The sequence below is a fragment of the Eulemur rufifrons genome, chromosome 15, assembly GCF_041146395.1.
Source record: "Eulemur rufifrons isolate Redbay chromosome 15, OSU_ERuf_1, whole genome shotgun sequence".
Lineage (NCBI taxonomy): Eukaryota > Metazoa > Chordata > Mammalia > Primates > Lemuridae > Eulemur > Eulemur rufifrons.
The window spans coordinates 61,669,666-61,689,151 of record NC_090997.1 but is presented as its reverse complement, the minus strand read 5'-3'; the positions used below and the strand labels follow the sequence as shown (position 1 = coordinate 61,689,151).

Here is a 19,486-nt window from a genome sequence, read left to right as displayed (position 1 = left end):
TTTATTGTAAAACAGGTGACTATACTGTATCTGATGTGTAGGTCTGTTTATGGACTTTTTAGTCTGTTTCATTATTTGTCTATTCTTGTGCCAATACCATACTGTCTTAATTATTGTAGCTTTATGTTAAGTCTTAAAATATGGTAGTGTAAGTACTCCAACTCTTTATTTTACTAATTCAAAATTGTACTATTTTAGGTCCTTTGCATTTCCAGCTATATTTTTAGAATAAGCTTAACAATTTCCATCAGAAAAAGCTGCTGAAATTCAGTTTGGTATTGCATTGAGTTTATGGTTTGATATGGGGAGAATTGACATGTTAACAATACTGAGTCTTTTTATTCATGATTGTGATTTATCTCCATTAATTTTGATGTTCCTTAATTTTTCTCAGTAGTGTTTTGTAATTTCCAGTGGTAGTGGTATGGCACATCTTTCATTAGATTTACTGCTATGTATTTGATGCTTTCTGGTGTTATTGTAAGTGGCATTAAAAGAAATTTTATTCTTCAGTGTTTGTTGCTGGTGTATAGAAATACAGTAGTTTTCTAAATATTGACCTTGTATCAAGGAGTCTTAATGAATTGACAATTCTAACCATTTGTAGATATTTTGTAAAGATTTTCTATGTATACAATCTTATCATCTGTGAATGAAGATAATTTTACTTTTTTCTTTTTAATCTTTATGCACCTTCTTTCTCCCTTATCATGCTGGCTAGACTAGTGTAATATTGATTAGGAATGATGACGGTAGATACCCTTGTCTTCTTTTTGATCTTAGGAAGAAAGCAAACAATATTTTACCACTAAGTATGATGTTAGCTGTAGGGTTTTTGTGGATATTCTTTATCAAGTTAAGGAAGTGTTCCCTTCTATTCCCAGTGTGCTGAGAATTTTTATCATGAGCATGGATTGAATTTTATTAACAGCTTTTCTGTATCTGTGTAGATTGTTTTTTTTTCTCCTTTCTTTTAATGTGAATTATATTGATTGATTTAAAAATTTGAAGCCATCCTTGCATTCCTGGAACAAATCTCATTTGGTCATAACATAGTATCCTTTTTTGTATTTATATGGATTTGATAATATTTTGTTTGTCCTGCTTCTATTTTTATGAGCAAATATTAGGTTGTCATTCTCATTTTTTTGTAATATCCTTATCAGGTTTTTTATGGTGGCATTATTAACCAAGTTAGGAAGTGTTCTCTCTTTCTTTTTTCTGGAAGAATTTGTGTAAGTTGGGGTTCGTTTCTCCTTTGGAAGAATTCTCTAGGAGAACCATCTGGGCCTGGAGTTTTAAAAAGGGGTTTAGTTGTAGAGTTTGTTTCTTTAACATATATTTTGCGTTTTTCTTGTTGATTTTAGTAAATTATATTTTTCAAGGATTTTGTCCATTTCCTCTAAGTTACTAAATTGGTTGTCATAAAGTTATTTATAATATCTTTTTATTTTTTAATGTCTGTTGGATCTAGTTATGTCTCTTTTATTCCTAATATCGGTAATTTATATTCTTCGTTTTTTTTCTTGTGCACTCTTTTCTCAGGGTTTAATCAGTTTTATTAATCATTTCAAAGAACCAACTTTTGGTTTTGAGTTTCTCTTTTGTTTATCTGCTTTCTCTTTTCTTGATTTCTGGTCTATTATTTACTTCTACTTTCTTTGCATTTAATTTGCTGTTCTTTTTCTTGCTTCTTGAAATGGACTAGTAAGTATTTTGCCTGGGATATTGTTTTTCCTTACTGCTTTATCTCTTGTCAGTTAACGAAAATGATCCTAAACTTCCCAAACAGTATTTTTCTATAAACTTCCTATTTCCCCTTCTCAAATAAAACATATTGTATAATTGATGCTTTTAAAAGCTGAGCCATCTTAGCCATTGTGGTAGTGTACTTTACAAATGGAAATAAAAATATTTATTTTACAAACTATGAAGACTGAATAAAATAACTAATAATAGACAAATAAGCCAAATGTTAAAGTCTTCAGTCTGACTCCCACATCTTTAAATAGGACTGTCTATGATTTTCTAAAATTCTGTATGAATAGTGAAATTGTAATCTTGAGCCAGTTTAGTTATGCTGACAATAAGTTAGCTTCAAGAACTCAGATTGATACATATGCATTGAGATATTCAGAACTTTGGTGCTTGCTTTCTCATTTTAGGAAGCTGCAATAAAGGAAGATGAAGAAGAAGTTTCTGACAAAGGCAGTGACTCTGAGGAAGAAGAAACCAATAGAGATTCCCAAAGTGAAAAAGATGATGGTAGTGACAGAGAATCTGATAGAGAGCAAGATGAAAAGCAAAACAAAGATGATGAAGCAGTAAGACTTATAGGTTTAAATATTTGGAATTATACCTCTGTCAATGGTTTTGGGTTTTGTTGTTATTGTTCATGTTTGTTTGCTTGCTTTAAACAATATTCATATATTTTATAATCTTGTTACTTTGTAAGAACATTTTTAAGAAATGGCGGTCAGGGTTATGAAGAAAAACTTTCTGACAAGGATTAGAAATCCTAATTTTCTTAAATCTTAAATTATTAGGTAGAGTAGGACCTAGGTCTGATGTGAATTCACTTTGGTCTCTTAAGGAAGTTTTCAGTGTTGGGGATGTCTCTGGAAATAGGAGCAAGGAAAGGTGTTTGTGAAACAGGTAGCAGTTACTTGGAAGGTTATCTCACAGGTTCCAGATAATGTTTAGGGTGAAGAAATGGTACTGTGGGCCATGTGGGCCATGATGTCAAGAGGTTGATTAAGGGAAAAGCTAACATTTATAGAAGCCCGCCTTGTTTCATGGTGTATATAAGACATTTAAGTAAGGACAGGGCGAGTCTTTAACGAATTAATATGGTAAGAGTATAGAGTACAGAAAAATCTCATGGCATTAAGTTGCACATGATTTGTGGGGGGTTCATGAAGAATGGGGTCCTTGCAAATGAACTACAAACTGATCAGCTGATTTTTGTGTTTATTAGCGTTGTTCTTTTTGACCAGGCAGTTGATCAAAAGTAACCCTTGTGGTTTGGGAGTAAAAAAAGGGATTGCCTGAATGGCATCTGGGGCAAAAGGAGAGGCCAAAAAGAAAGAAGTAGAGGGCAAAGGATAAAGGTATAAGGAAACAGGCTGGGCACAGGAGCTCATACCCGTAATCCCAACACTTTGGGAGGCCAGGAGTTTGAGACCAGCCTAGGCAACAAAGTGAGAATTCGTCTCTACAAAAAATCTTTTAAAAACTAGCTGAGCATGGTGGTGCATGGCTGTAGTCCCAGCTACTTGGGAGGATAGCTTGAGCCCAGGATTTTGAGGTTGCAGTGAACTGTGATCGTGCTACTGCACTCCACCCTGGGCAACAGAGTGAGAACCTGTCTTTTAAAAAAAAAAAAAAAAGTTTAAGGAAATAATGTACCCATCTTTGGGAATGGTGGAAAATAAATATGGATGACTGTTTTTAGCAGTTACTGGGCCTTGACTGTTTTTTGCACTTTGAGAATTAAACTAATTGCCAGAAAATTAAAATCTATCAAAGAAATATTTCCCCAGCTTCTCTTCAAGGAAGAGTTGACATATTCCTTTCTGAGTATATTAGGGTCAGTAGAGGTGACTCTTAGGGTTTTGACAGCTGGTTTCTTCATATGACCAAAATTATATTCATTCAGTCGACAAATGATTTGTCACATCACAAGTCTGTCTTAGATGAAAGGAATGCAAAGCTAAATATGAAATAGTTTCTGGTCTTGAATGATATGAAGGCTAGTGGGGCAGGCAGAATTGTGAATAAGCATTATAGTACATACAAGATTATACACATCTTCTGCCAGGTACGTAAAGAAGGAGCGATCATCTCAGTTCTGAGGTAGAAGGAAATTTGTGGGAGGCTTTACTCAGGAGTTCATACTTTAGGCTGGCCCTGAGAGAATAATGAGTAGGCGGAGAATAGGAAAAACAAAAGTTTAAACAGGGTTTCGGGGGAGTGAAATAGTTTGGTAAGTTCAGAGAAGCATAGATAGTTTGAAATGACTAAAATAAAAAGGGCAAAGAGGAAGGCAGTGACAGGAGACTGGAGAGGCAGGGGCAGGGTCAGATCATGAACGGCTGTGTAGCTCATGCTACAAGGGTGAGATTGATTTATAAAAAGAGGCATTGTAAATTTGAGCAGGGAAATGATCAGAATTGTGGGACTGAACTTTTCTAACCCTAAGTAATTAATTAGCATTGTCAGAAATGATAGCTGGACTCTCCTTAAAATGATCAGAAACTTATTAGATTTCAAATATTTTAATTTTTTCTTTACTAGGAGTGGCAAGAATTACAACAAAGTATACAGAGAAAGGAGAGAGCTCTGTTGGAAACCAAATCAAAGATAACACATCCTGTGTATAGTCTTTACTTTCCTGAGGTGAGTTATACACAGTCTAGTGTTTCCTAAGTCCAGGCTTTTGTCTCTCTGGGGTGTACTAGCTCAAGTGTAATAAATATGGTCTATTCTTGAGAGGCCACATTTTTATTATGCATTATTACGCGTTATTTTATTATACATTATATTACAATAAGAATTACACTTAGTGAATGTGTTGTTTAAAAGGAGGATTGTTAACCTTTTAAGGATTTCTGTGTTTTTTTGTGTTTCCATCTTTTCTGTGCCCAGGTTACTGAGTGTTGTGCTTAATAGTTATTTCTTATTAGCAGTTCAGGCAGTCTTCATCAAACATACACTTATTTCACTTTTGACTGCTTGAGTATTGTGAATCTCTTTCTCCCCTGCCAAGTTTTAAACAGAATGAAAACATTCTTAAATTTCCCCTTGAGAGTCCTATATTGGTCACATGGGACCACTAGACTTGATCAGGCCCCAGTAATTGCTCCAGTCCATGGATGAGTTCATGGCTTTGGGACAGGCTGTGTTCTTGGCCCAGAACACAGTTCAGTAAAAGCTGAGAATGACTGAGCCCCAAGTCCAGGACAGGTCATTACAATGCTGTTTGCTCCGTTGTTCTTGTTTACTTCGTGGTTGTAGCCTGCTCAGCTTTTGATCTGCTTGACAACTTATGTTGTTTGTCTTTTAAATTACTTTGGGATTCCCTTCACATTTTGCATTTGAGGATGATTCTGTCTGTGGAGCAGAGGTCAAGAACTGATTCCCCCCCAGTTCAGGGAAACTGTTCCACAGACTGCCTCACAGCTTTGCCACAGAACCTTCTGCTCACCACTTGTTTTTGGCAGGTGATTTCATGTATAAATCTGCTTTCTGCTTGAGAATGTCAATCCAGAGTTTCTGGGTACTGCTTAAGACAAATTCCTAAGTAATTTGGCTCTCCTAGTAATAAATGAGTGGCTCTGCACAGACTGTTGTTTTGACTTGGAGAGAAGTCTGCCCAGGATTCCATCTTCATGCACACGCTGATCTTCTGGCATGTCCTGAGCTTTTGCCCATCTGTTAGGGGCATTTTGCCCATTGCTGAGGTAGTCTGCCAACACCAAGCATCCTGAAATCAAGCGAATAAATTCCACTCATTGATTGGTTTAAAAGTGCCATGGGAAGCTGTAAGCGGCATAATTTGTACCCATATAACAGACAGTTGCATTTTAGATCATGCTTAGTTAATTAATAAGTGAAACATTGGTTCACTCTCTTACAACATTTTATCAGTGAAATGCCTTTTTCAGATTTAATCTGCATCTGCATGGTAAACATCTCAAAGTACCATTTATCAGATAAAATTTATTTATGCTCTTTCTGACATCTGCTTGTCTACCTTCCCATGTACCTTACCTAAGTAACCCAACTACCAAACTATCCACTTAGTAATAACATATTATTGAAATCATTTACTATATTTAATATGTTAAGAATGGTTGGGAATCTCACACAACAGAAAAACAATTTTGCTTAAAGTGCAAATAACTGGTAGAACGTGTGCTTTGCTTTTAACATGTGCATTAAAGAGTCTAGGCGCAGGTGCAATGCCCTTGATTGTTACTCACTGGCTTCTTAATAAATTTGAGTGAATTTCATATTAATTAAGCCTCCTGGGGCAAGGGAGGGAAAGGCATTCTGTAAGTGGGGAGGTAAAGATATTACATACATGTAATGATTTTTCTAACAATTGTCAGAATCATTTAAATAAAAAAAGTGTTATTGTACCTCATTTCACTAATAATCATAACTATCAGTTAATACACTATGTGTGCTAGGCATTCTGACATATATATTTTACTTGTATTATTTACTCAGTTCATCTTCACAGCATGGCCAGAGGTAGGCACTGATTGTTTAACAGAGAAGGAAAGTGAGATTTTAGGGAGGTGAAATAACCCAGTTCTGTGTGGCTTTAAAACAGATATTGGCCGGGCGCGGTGGCTCACGCCTGTAATCCTAGCACTCTGGGAGGCCGAGGCGGGTGGATCGCTCAAGGTCAGGAGTTCGAGACCAGCCTGAGCAAGAGCGAGACCCCGTCTCTACTAAAAATAGAAAGAAATTATATGGACAACTAAAAATATATATAGAAAAATTAGCTGGGCATAGTGGCGCATGCCTATAGTCCCAGCTACTCGGGAGGCTGAGGCAGTAGGATCGCTTAAGCCGAGGAGTCTGAGGTTGCTGTGAGCTAAGCTGACGCCACGGCACTCACTCTAGCCTGGGCAACAAAGTGAGACTCTGTCTCAAAAAAAAAAAAAAAAAAAAAAAAAAAAAACAGATATTGACTAACTACAGCCTACAGGCCAAATCTGGTTCGTGCCTGTTTTTGTAAATTAGGCTTTATTGTAAAGAAAGTTTTATTAGACCACAGCCACGCTCATTCTTTTCCTGTTGCGATGGCAGATTTGAGTAGGGTCAACAGAGACTCCGGCCCACAAAGCCCAGGTATTAATACTGTATTCTGAATCCATTATGTTTTTATATACTTTGTGTGTGGAAAACACAAACATTATGTATACAAATACGCCTACTGTGGTAGACCTAACCCTTGGGGTAAGCAGAATTTAATTTTCTTGTTAGGTGCTGCTCATATCATCATGCATTTGTGACTTATTTATTAGGCTTATTAATGTTGTAGCACTTTGTAGTCTAAGGTATTTAAAACAGAAGAGTTTTTAGTTGAACTTAGCATGGTATTATTAGATCATAAGCCAAATTTTAATCTCATTATTAAAATAAAATAGTGCAGCAATTTTGGTTTAAAAACACAAACATTTTCTCAAAGAAACTGTTTTAATGAAATTATTTTTTAACCATTGTGGACAATTGAGAGTTTAGTTCAGTGCTATTTTGGTTAAATGAATATTTAGAACATCCTAGAGTTTATGTTAAGCTGCAAAACATTTTTCTTTAAACTGTTTGAGAAAGGTATCCTCCCTACCCAATTCTTAAATGACACTAAGCAGATGACTAAATAGTTACTAATGGATGCTGTAATATAGCAGTGGTTGATGAGTATGCTGTGGGTTGGTGCTTTCAGACTGCTTGGCCTTCTAAATTTTTTTTTAAATAGTTTTCTTTCCCTTGTTCTTTCATTTCTCTCTGCTGTCACTGTGTGCATTCTGGTGGTGGTTTCTTTACTTCTTTTTTCTGTTCCTAATCTTTTGGAGTTCAACTACAAATGCCAAGTTTGTTAAGATCATGTGCAGTGAAAGGTATAATAAACAGGCTCTTAGATTCTGAGATGATCTCTTATGAGAATGTAAAGTATGTTAAGGTATTGAGTTTTTATTTGGCTGCTCAAGTCCTTTTCACTCCTACTTTGTGGCTTTTTCTTATTGCTAGGCAAGATTACTAAGATTATTGTTTTCTTTTTTGAATATCTTTTGTTGTTTAAGCTAAATCAGGGGTTTTTAATATGGAGGCTCATCAGTAGGCTTTAAGGAGCCATTAAAACTCCTAAAATTGCATACAAAATTCTTCTGGGGAACACATGTACAAATAGTTAGGAACAATTTATTCATTCAGTAAATAATTATAAAACACCTATTTTGTACCAGACGTACTCTCAGTGCTGGGGATGGAGCAATGAACAAAACAAGGGGTAGTAACTCTAAAATAAGACAGACCAAAACTATATTTCTATAGTTCTGATTATTTATACCCTTTTTTTTTTTCTTTCCAGGAAAAACAAGAATGGTGGTGGCTTTATATTGCAGATAGGAAGGAGCAGACACTAATATCTATGCCATATCATGTGTGTACACTAAAAGATACCGAAGAGGTAATTATCCAGTAACATTATTTCAGTTTTTAACAGTGTACAGCATCTCACCATCATGTTGCTTATAAAATTTATTTTTTATAAGGCAGTTTATCATATTTGGCTTATTGTATTCTATTTGTTATGACACATTTTATAACTGTTTTGTGATGTTTTGGGTGTAAGCTCATTGGAAATTTATAAAGGTAGCCAGTTTAGTCAGTCTTTTAAAAACTTGTTCTGCAAGGCACGGTAACTCATGCCTGTAATCCCAGCACTCTGGGAGGCTGCTGAGGCAGGAGGATCTCTTGAGGCCAGTTTAAGACCAGCCTGAGGCCGGGCACGGTGGCTCACGCCTATAATCCTAGCATTCTGGGAGGCCGAGGCAGGCGGATTGTTCAAGCTCAGGAGTTCGAGACCAGCCTGAGCAAGAGCAAGACCGTGTCTCTACTAAAAATATAAAGAAATTATATGGACAGCTAAAAATATATATATAGAAAAATTAGCCGGGCATGGTGGCACATGCCTGTAGTCCCAGCTACTTGGAAGGCTGAGGCAGGAGGATCACTTGAGCCCAGGAGTTTGAGGTTGCTGTGAGCTAGGCTGACGCCACGGTGCTCTAGCCTGAGCAACAGAGTGAGACTGTCTCCAAAAAAAAAAAAAACCAGCCGGAACAATGTAGTGAGACCGTGTCTCTACCGCCCCCCCCACCCCCCCAAAAAAACCACTTTTTCTCAACTTATTTTGGGGGGTTTTTCACTGTTAGATGCCTTTCCTCCTCCTCACTAGAATTAATGATATTTTATTAAAATTTATGATTTTTGTTCTAATTGGATTAATAAGTATTTACACTTGTGTCTTAAAAATTTTCAACTAAGAAAGGAATAGAACCTAGTGATTTAGTTTTTTTTGAATGGAGTTTTGGATCATGTGGTATTGTTCACTGTTAACGACATCTTTAAAGTATATGATGAACATGTTTAACCGTTGTGTGAACTACTTTGTATTTTCTTGTTTTTCTTCTTGATTTTTGTGTGTGTGTGTGTGTGTGTGTGTGTGTGTTATCTTTTCTAGGAAGAAGGGTCTGTCTGCCTGGACTTGGTGGACAAGGGCAAGGCTTTTAAATCTCAAGATAGTTCTATGATGATATTTAGGACAATTTTTTTAACCTTTTTAACCAAGTGGTAAATGTGTGAAGTAGTTTAACGATAAATTTATAGAGGTACAGTTCATGGGCCAGATGTACATTTGTAATTTTGATAGATATTGCTAGATACTTATTTCTCCATAGAGAGAATGAATGTCTAAGTATACCTATTGCCTCTCAGCATGTAAGACATTTTGGATGTCATTGATAGTCAGAAAGGTTAAAAAAGAAAAATGGCATCTTGGTGTTATTTTCCCCCTCTGATCTTTTATTTTAGTAAGTTTAAAACCTTTAGAAAAGCTGCAGTCTCATCCTGTGTGGTATCATGAAACCCCCAGTGACCCTCACCTACATTTACTAATTGTTTACATTTTGCCATATTTGTTTCGTCTTTCTCGCTCTATGTGTACACACATAAAACATGTATGTCTGTGTATTTTTTCCCCTGAACCATTTGAGGTTCTTACAGACATGACATGACATTCCTAAATTCTTCATGTATATTTCCTAAGAACAAGGGCCTTCTCTTTTGTGAGCACAATACAATTATTATACTCAAGAAATTGAACATTGATGTGGCACTATTTTTTTTTTTTTTTTTTTTTTGAGGCAGAGTCTCTCTCTGTTGCCCGGGCTAGAGTGAGTGCCATGGCGTCAGCCTGGCTCATAGCAACCTCAAACTCCTGGGCTTAAGCGATCCTGCTGTCTCAGCCTCCCAAGTAGCTGGGACTACAGGCATGCGCCACCATGCCCGGCTAATTTTTTCTATATATATTTTTAATTGGCCAGATAATTTCTTTCTATTTTTATTAGAGATGGGGTCTCGTTCTTGCTCAGGCTGGTCTTGAACTCCTGACCTCCAGTGATCCACCCGCCTCGGCCTCCCAGAGTCCTAGGATTACAGACATGAGCCACCGCACCCGGCCTTGATGTGGCAGTCCATATCCAGATTTCTTCAGATATTCCACTAACGTCTAGCAATAGTTTTTTGTTTTGTTTTAAAATTCAGAATCTAATCAAGGATTACATGTAGTGTTTGGTTGTCATGCCTCTTTAGTCTAGAACACTTCCTTATCATTTTTTGTTTTAATTTTTTATGCCATTGACATTTTTCAAGAGTCCAGGCAAAGTGTTTTGCAAAAAAATCACTTAATACGAATTTGTCTCATTGGTTACTCATTATTATATTTATCTTAAATATTGTTGGCAAGTATATTACATTGGTGATGTACTTAGTACTTGTTAGTGTATTGTGTCAGGGGTACATTCTATCATTTTGCCCTACATTGGTGGTATTAAGTAAGGTTGCTTATTTAGTTAAGGCTTTTCTCTATTGTAAAGGCATTGTTTTGTTTTGTTTTTTGAGACAGAGTCTTGCTCTGTTGCCCTGGGTAGATTGCAGTGGTGTCATTGTATCTCACTGCAACCTCTGACTCCTAGTCTCAAGCGGTCCTCTTATCTCAGCCTTCTGAGTAGCTGGGACTACAGGCATGCACTACCATACCCCGATAATTTTTCTGTTTTTATTAATAGTAGAGATGGGGTCTCACTCTTGCTCAGGCTGGCCTTGAACTCCTGAGCTAAAGCAATCCTCCCATTTCAGCCTCCCAGAGTGCTAGGATTATGGCCACCGCACCCAGTCATGAAGGTATTTCTGACCCCCTAATCTGTGAGGTGAAATTTGGGCCCTGTGTGAATGTCCTGTTTGCCATCAGTGTTCTACTCAATCATTTTACCATACATTGATGATTCTTGTCTGAATCAACTTTTACTCTTTTCATTGTGTTCAGTGTAATTTTAATTTTCTATTTCAGTGTTTTGAGTTGTATTTTTTTGTGTGTCTGTAACCATTGTTCATTTTTGTTGGGTCTTTTAAATTGGTTCAAGAATTTTTTTTTTTTAATGTTAAGGAATCAGTTCTTTGTGATATCTTTTGCAGATATTTCTGCCCAGTTTGTTTTATTACTATGGTTATTTTTACCAAGAAGAAATATAAATATCTATTTGTTTATTCATTTTCTTATTTTTTGTAGTATGATTTAGAAATTTTTATTTTTTAATTGACAAATAGTAGTGCATATTTATGGAGTACATAGCGATGTTTTGATACATATAATGTATAGTGATCAGTTCAGGGTAATTAGCATGTCCTCAAACATTTATCATTTGTGTTGGAAATGTTCAATAGCCTCCTTCTAGCTATTTGAAATTATATATTATTAATATAATTAACTATAGTCATCCTACAGTTGTACAGAACACTAGAACTTATTCCTCCTATCTAGCTGTAATTTTGTGTCTTTTAATAACTCTTTCCCCATTCCTTCCCAGCATATAGTATCCTCTGTTCTACTTTTAACTTCTATGAGATCAACTTTTTTTAGCTTCCACATATAAGTGAGAACATGCGGTGTTTAACTTTCTGTTCCTGGCTTATTTCACTTAACATAATGTCCTCTAGTTTGATCCGTGTTGCCATGAATGACAGGATTTCATTCGTTTTTATGGCTGAATAGTATTCCGTTGTGTATATATATACACCACATTTTCTTTATCCATTCATCTGTTGTTGGACACCTAGGTTGATTCCATATCATGACTGTTGTGGATAGTGCTGCCATAAACATGGGGGTGCAGATGTCTCTTTGATATACTGATTTCTCTTCCTTTGGATAAATTCCCAGTAGTGGGATTACTGGATCATATGGTAGTTCTATTTGTAGTTTTTTGAGGAGCCTCCATACTGTTCTCCATAGTGGCTGTGCTAGTTTACATTCCCACCAACAGTGTATAAGCGTTCCCTTTTCTCTGCATTCTCATCAGCATTTGCTATTTTTTTGTCTTTTTGATAACAGCCATCCTAACTGGGGTGAGATGATACCTCATTGTGGTTTTGATTTGCATTTCCGTGATAATTAGTGATGTTGAGCATTTTTTTCATGTACTTGGCCATTTGTATGTTATCTTTTCAGAAATGTCTGTTCAGCTCTTTGGCCCATTTTTAAATTGTATTTGCTTTTTTGCTGTTGAAATGTTTGAGTTCCTTGTGTATTCTCCATATTAATCCCATAGGATGAGTAAGTTTGCAAATATTTTCACCTATAGGTTGTCTTTTCACTTTGTTGATTGTTTCCTTTGCTGTACAGAGCTTTTTAGTTAGATATAATCCCATTTGTTTACTTTTGCTCTTGTTCCCTGTGCTTTTGAGATCTTATTCATAAAGTCTCTTCCCAGCCCAGTGTACTGAAGTGTTTCCCCTATGTTTTCTTCTTACAGTTTTATAGTTTCAGATCTTACATTTAGGTCTTTGATCCATTTTGAGTTGGTTTTTGTGTAGAGTGAGAAGTGGGAGTCTAGTTGCATTCTTCTGCATATGTCTATCCTGTTTTCCCAGCACTATTTATTGAAGAGACTGTCCTTTCCCCAATGAGTGTTCTTGGCACCTTTGTCAAAAATCAGTTGGTTGTAGATATGTGGATTACTTTCTGGGTTCTCTATTCTGTTCTGTTGGTCTGTGTGTCTTTCTTTATGCCAGTGTCATGCTGTTTGGGTTAATACAGCTTTGCAGTACATTTTGAGGTCTCACAGTATGATACTTAAAGGTTTGTTCTTTCTGTTCAGGATTGATTTGGCTATTTGAGGTCTTTTGTGGTCCCAAAGAAATTTTAGGATTTTTTTTTTTTTCTGTGAAGAATGTCATACCAATGATAGGGATTTCATTGAATCTGTGTATTGTTTTATGTAGTATTGTAATTTTAATAATAATTCTTCTGATCCATGAGCATGGATTGTCTTTCCATTTGTTTGTATCCTCTTCAGTTTCTTTCATCAGTGTTTTGTAGTTTCCCTTGTAGAGGTCTTTTACCTGTTTGGTTAAATTTTATTTTCCTTTTTTAAAATTATCTGTCTTTTTTTTAATGCCCAAATTTTGTCTCTTCTTGGTTAAATTTATTCCTAAGTATTTTTTGTAGCTATTGTAAATGAGATTGCCTCTTGATTTCATTTTCAGCTAGTTTATTGTTTGTGTGTGGAAACACTACTGATTTTTGTATATTAATTTTGTATCTTGCAACTTTACTGAATTCATCAGTTCTAAGAGTTTTTTGGTAGAAACTTTAGGTTTATAAATATATATATATATATATATATAAGATCATGTCATTTGCAAATGAGACACTGACTTTCTCCTTTCCAATTTGGATGCTGTTTTTTTGTCTTACCTAATTGCTCTGGCTTAAACATTTTTTCTTTTATAGTTTTTGGGTTTCTGTTATAGTTAAAAAGGCCAAACTGAGATTAATTTTTTTTAAAGATCCGCCTCCTATCATTTATTTATTTATTTACTTTTATTTATTTATTTTTTGAGACAGAGTCTCACTCTGTTGTCCTGGGCAGAGTGTAGTGTTGACATCATAGCTCACTGCAGTGTCAAACTCCGGGGCTCAAGGGATCCTCCTGCCTCAGCCTCCCCAGTACCTGGGATTACAGGCGTGTACCTCGACACCTGGCCAGTTTTTTCTATTTTTAGTAGAGGTAGGGTCTCACTCTTGCTCAAGCTGCTCTCAAACTCCTGAGCTGAAGTGATCCTCCCGCCTCGGCCTCCCAGAGCACTAGGATTACAGGTGTGAGCCACCACGTCTGGCCTTTTTTTTTTAAACTGGCATATGTTAATATATAATCTTGGCTATAAAATCTAGATGTTGGAGATTGGAGGCAGATCATCAGAGTATCCAGATGTCATTTAAAAGAATTTACTCTTTGTCCAAGTGAAATTGAAACTTCTAAGTGTTTGTTACTGTTTGTATTTGAAGTTTATGATTTGATGAGAAATAAGATATCCTCTTGACCTTTCAAGGCATTGGGCATTTATTCTGGAAGTAAGAAAATTTGGCAAGAATTATCTCTTTTCTAGTGAAGTCTGTTATTTTATTTCAGCATTTCATTAATTTATACTTTTATACCTTACTTAATTTCTTCAAGTTATCAAGGTGATGGTCAACATAGACTTTGGTAGCTTTCAATATGCATTCTTGAATTGTGGAGATACAAATTAACTCCATCAATTCTGTATAATTTGGTTTCCTTTTTGTGTAGTATATGTAATATATAACATATTTCACATAGTTGTTTTTTGTTATTGTTTGTTAGGACTTTTGTAATATTTGTTAGCACTTCCTATATCACCTGAGTAAGTACCTAGCTATTAAATACTCTGGTCTAGGAATATTAGGTGTAAGCTGTTGTTTTCTCCTAAAAATATGGATTTTTCAGTACGGATTTTATTTTCTAGGTAGAACTAAAGTTTCCTGCACCAGGCAAGCCTGGAAATTATCAGTATACTGTGTTTCTGAGATCAGACTCCTATATGGGTTTGGATCAGATTAAACCATTGAAGGTAAGAATAATGACTTCTCAACAAATAAAATTTTTCTGCTTAAGTGCTTAATTTAAATTACTTTATTGATATATCTTAATGTGCTGTAATATGCCATAACTTTATAGGGCCTCAGCAAATGGGTTCTCTTTTCTTTAGAAAAGCACAAATATTTTTACTGCAGGTTCTGTTGGAGTGTTTATTAATTTCTGAAACTATTTTTATCATCCTAGACATAACACTTTCTGTAAATATCATTTAAAACACATTCCCCTTTGCTTATCATTTCACTTGAGCTTTTTGTAAAAGGCATTATTTTATATTAGAGAGATGGTAGTAAAGTATTGTTGCACTATAAAAAGTAAAAGGAAGCCAGTTAAGATGAGCCTGTTTTTTCTATGAGAGTTTCATATTTTTTTCCATTGGCTATAGAATTTTACTTCATAAGTCTAGAGGCTGCAAAATATCTCTTTTTCCTTGCTTCAGCAGAAGACTTCTATTAAGATATCACTCAGTGTCCTTGCTCAGGAATCACAATTATTAATCTTTTGTGCCAGAGAAATACATTCATGAATAGTATAACTTCTATAAAATCAAAATATCAAAATGTATTCAAAATTTAACTATAATTACATGTTAGATTTACTTATTTCTGGGATGAAGTACCTATTCTAAATGAAATGTGTTAAATTTAGAGTTATATCCATAAAACTCTGTTTATAATTGCTGTGGTCAAAGAAAACCATTTGTTTATCAGATATTTCTTCCATTATTCCTCCCCAAATTTCTGATGTCTACATTTAATTTTTCTTTCTAGTTGGAAGTTCATGAGGCTAAGCCTGTGCCAGAAAATCACCCGCAGTGGGACACAGCGATAGAGGGGGATGAAGACCAGGAGGACAGTGAGGGCTTTGAAGATAGCTTTGAGGAAGAAGAGGAGGAAGAGGAAGATGATGACTAAGCAGTACTATGAATGGACCACAGTGTTTGTACATCTTTGCAAAATTTTGCTGTTTCGGAAGTGTAAAATAAACCAGAAACAGGACAGAACTGATGTTGAGGGAGGTCTTAGTTTCTTTTCTCTAGAAATGGGTGTGTTATATTAACTAGGCAGTGGTGGTGCCTTGGTACAATCTGAAAAATGCTTAAGGCTTATTGAAGCTTTTCAAGTATGGGATGGTGCATTTATTTCATCTGCAAACGATAATAAATCCTTTGTTATTATAACTGTTCAGAAGTGTGGGCTGTGTATTATCTGATCAGTGTATGGTCCCCGTTAAAAAGTAAAGGTACATGAAAATCTATAAATGAGCAACTTTTCTTTGTTCAGCTTTAGTTTCAGTAAACATTAATGTATGATAAATACTACCAATGTTTTAAGTAACATCTGCTCAAGTTTATAATCTCTTGGTAAGCTCTATTACTCATTTATTGACATTTTGTAGTGATATAAGACTGTTTATAACAGCTCCATTCATAGGTTTAAACATTTTATTTTTACCTCTGTCTTGGTCATTAGTTGGCATTCTCTCACATTCCACATAATATAGAGGGCTACAATTTGAAATTTTCCTTTTCCTAATTGCCCAGAGTTATCAGATGGATTATAAAAATAGCTTTTAATGGCTTAAAACATTTTTAAGCCTCTGTCTTAGCAGATCAGTGCAGGATCTAATTCTTTTCATAAGCTATTAGGTCTAAAAGTGATTGTGGGACCATATGTTCTCTGATATTGGTGGCTTATGTTATTAAACCTTTTTTAAAAGGTTCACTCTAAAAGCTGAACTACATTCTTAGCTTTTAATCTACCTGACTCTATCAGAAGCCTTTTAAGGAGAGTAAGTATAACATACAAAGAAGGCTTTTTTGTATTCGTTTTGGACTCCTGTCAATAAAATAGAAGTTTGACTTATTTTATGTTTTCAATGTTGTGTGTCTTTTTACTTCCAGAGAAAAGACATAAATAGGGCAATCCAGTCTTTTATTTTTCTTCTAAAAATTTAATATTGTACATTACTGCTGAAGCGACTGCGGTTTCTGTATACTATAGAAAAATCCAGGAGTGAGAGGGATTTCCCCTCACATAGTACAGCTGGAAGGATAGTGCTTATAAACAGTAGAAATGTGTACTTGATGAATCATTGAGGTGAGGTGAATATTTTTATTACTAGATATGGAGGAAGCATAAGTCTGTAGTATTATAGGACCATTGTAAGAATATATCAAAATCTTCATAGGCCAAAGTACTGTTGGAATACTAATTTGTGACCTTGTTTACTTAAAGGGTTGCTACTTTCAATGCAGAATTACCACTGATATTTTGTTACTGCAGTAGTTGGAAATAAAATTTGAAAATTACCAAAAACATGAATGGTTTTTTGGTTCTAAACTTAGGATGTAGTATTTCCTATCAAATGGTCAAAGCAGTTTTTTCACTGGAACCTTGATCACCAGTTTAGTGAGACCTCTCCTTGGCAGGCAGGATGCTCTGCCGCTGAGGATTTGTTTCATTTTACAAGTGAGAAGGGTGGGTTTACTTTTCAAATCAGGTTTTGTGTGAATTGCCAGTGTGGGCTGAGGCAGCTACTGATCATCTAAATATTGTGGCAGGGAGTGAGCCAGCTTGTTATGTCAAATGAAAGGAGAGGTTAGAGAAAACGTGTGTGGCGTAACATCAAGGAAAATGAACAAACAAAACAATGTGTAGTACACACATTTCCTAGTTTTCTTGAAAGATACTTTTCAGGAAAAGTATTTCTTTTCTAGTGGCTATACTAGTTCATTCAAACAGCTGGCTTCTTTCTGGTTTTAAGACTCTGGAGAGGATGATATCACAACTTAATAACTCACCACAGTGCTTAAAAAACAGCATCACCTCAACATTAGAAAATTCCACCAATCTGTTTTCCATTGCCCTTTCTGTGATGTGTATATACTTCCCAACTAAATAAAAGATATTTTCCTCTAATGAGTACTTTAGGTAACCTCTTTCCATATTGCAATAGTGAGAGAACTGAGCCTTCAGTTTATGGTTCTCATCTCTCCAGCAAGTTGCTGAACTCCACACCCCTTTCTTCTTTCTCTGGAATGAGATTAATAAATTACCCTAGTTTGCATTTAATCTAGTTAAACTGGAGTGAAGTTTCAGTTTTATTCCTATCAAGAAACAGTGACATTTTGTCAACAATTGATGAGCATATAGATGAAAACAACAGTGTGTGCATACAAGGGGAAATTGGTGACTTATGAAAGTTACTTAAATTATTTAATATTTTTGTCTAAATTGGTAAAGTACCTATTAGAACAAATACAGCCTTCCATGAGGAGACTTAGTTGCCACAATTGAAAGTGTAGTGATTGTGAATTTTAACATTATAAAAATTGACTGAGGCCCTGAGCTGTTTTCCACGTGGAAATCTCAATCTCAAGTTAGATGTTCATGTCCTTAAAAATTTTTCCAGTTCTTATGAATTTTTTTTTTTTTTTTAATTGAGGAACACATTGAGTGAGGTTCTCTGTGCAGAACACCACCTTGTGCTGTGTTCCGCTCCTCCCCGCTTGCACTGAAGGCTGGAGAAGGACCAGCCTGGCCAGCTGTGCTGCCCCACTGTGGTCTGGGGAGCTCAGGCCCTGGCGGAAGCAGAGGGGCGTTGATGCCAAACAACTGATGGAGGGGGGGGTGTTGAATGGAATGAGGCTCTCTGGGCATGCTATTCATGACCGCGTTTACTTAGTATTTGCTTCAGCCAATCCACACCATATACTAGAGTGTTCTTTAGTAACCATTCTTATTTCAAGTGTAATTCAGCACCTTACATAATTTTTGATGGGTTGTTCATCATTTATCACATACTTATTGAGTTTCTATGAGCCCAGCTCTGTGGTTGGATACTGGGGCTATCAAAGAAAAAGTTAATATTAAGAACTCGCTGGTAAGTCAGGCCACTGTGTGGCAATTCATTTTAATCCCCTTGCCTTGGCCATTGTTTGGAATGCCTTTTTTCTAAGTCTGTCCACTGTAGGCAAAGGAATTATTTTTTTTAGGGTCTAGCTATTTAATTTGTTGGCTTAAGAAAATATAGGCAAATCCTCATCCTCTGTTTTTAATTGTTTCTTTATAGCATTTCCCTCCACCCCAAATATTCTGACTCCATGAAATCCCCAAGTCTGCCTTAAAGTGAAATAACGATTAGTGAACCACAACATGATATTTTGCCAACTGTGTAGTGAGTGATTAGCTAAATAAGTCTCAAGAAATGAGCACCAGGAGTGTTCATCCATTTAAACTTGATGCTAGGGCTATTTTGCAAAACCTAAGGAAAAAAATGTGATCTTGTACATTTTTCTGTAACCTGAGCTAAAAACCCAAACAACAACAATCATTGGTATGCTTTAGGGCTGTTGTTTAGGTGGAAGTGTATACATCCCAGGGGTATGCAGATAATCAATGATAATCAATCCATTGAGAAAGTGTTAAAATGATTATTTGTATTTAATCTCATCCTAAATTTCTATTTTTGTGTGTTTTATAATGTACATAATATATTGTACAATTGTACACTTCTATAATTTATAAATAAACAATACATTTATTGGTGCATTATATATATTTTTTCTGATTTGGGTGTATGATCAAAACTTTGGGCACCACTGCTTTGTGGTATTGATAGGGTGACATTGAAGCTAGCCTGAAGGTTTGGACCTTTGGCACTCACCATTTGAGATCCTAAAGGAATGTATGTTACTAAGGTGAAGGGTTGGCATTTATCTTGTCCAGCCCTAT

At 35.7% G+C, this 19,486-nt stretch overlaps 1 protein-coding gene across 1 annotated transcript in view; it reads left to right on the top strand.

The window, feature by feature from the left end:
* The window catches only part of SEC63 (SEC63 homolog, protein translocation regulator), a 66,632-nt gene extending 47,381 nt beyond the window's left edge, over positions 1-19,251 (top strand). The window contains exons 17-21 of the mRNA XM_069487794.1: positions 2,166-2,324; positions 4,297-4,398; positions 8,105-8,203; positions 14,620-14,724; positions 15,521-19,251. Coding sequence (XP_069343895.1) covers positions 2,166-2,324; positions 4,297-4,398; positions 8,105-8,203; positions 14,620-14,724; positions 15,521-15,664 — 609 coding nt within the window. The 3' untranslated portion in view covers positions 15,665-19,251. The remainder of the gene's footprint in view (positions 1-2,165; positions 2,325-4,296; positions 4,399-8,104; positions 8,204-14,619; positions 14,725-15,520) is intronic.
* The last annotated feature ends 235 nt before the right edge of the window (positions 19,252-19,486 follow it).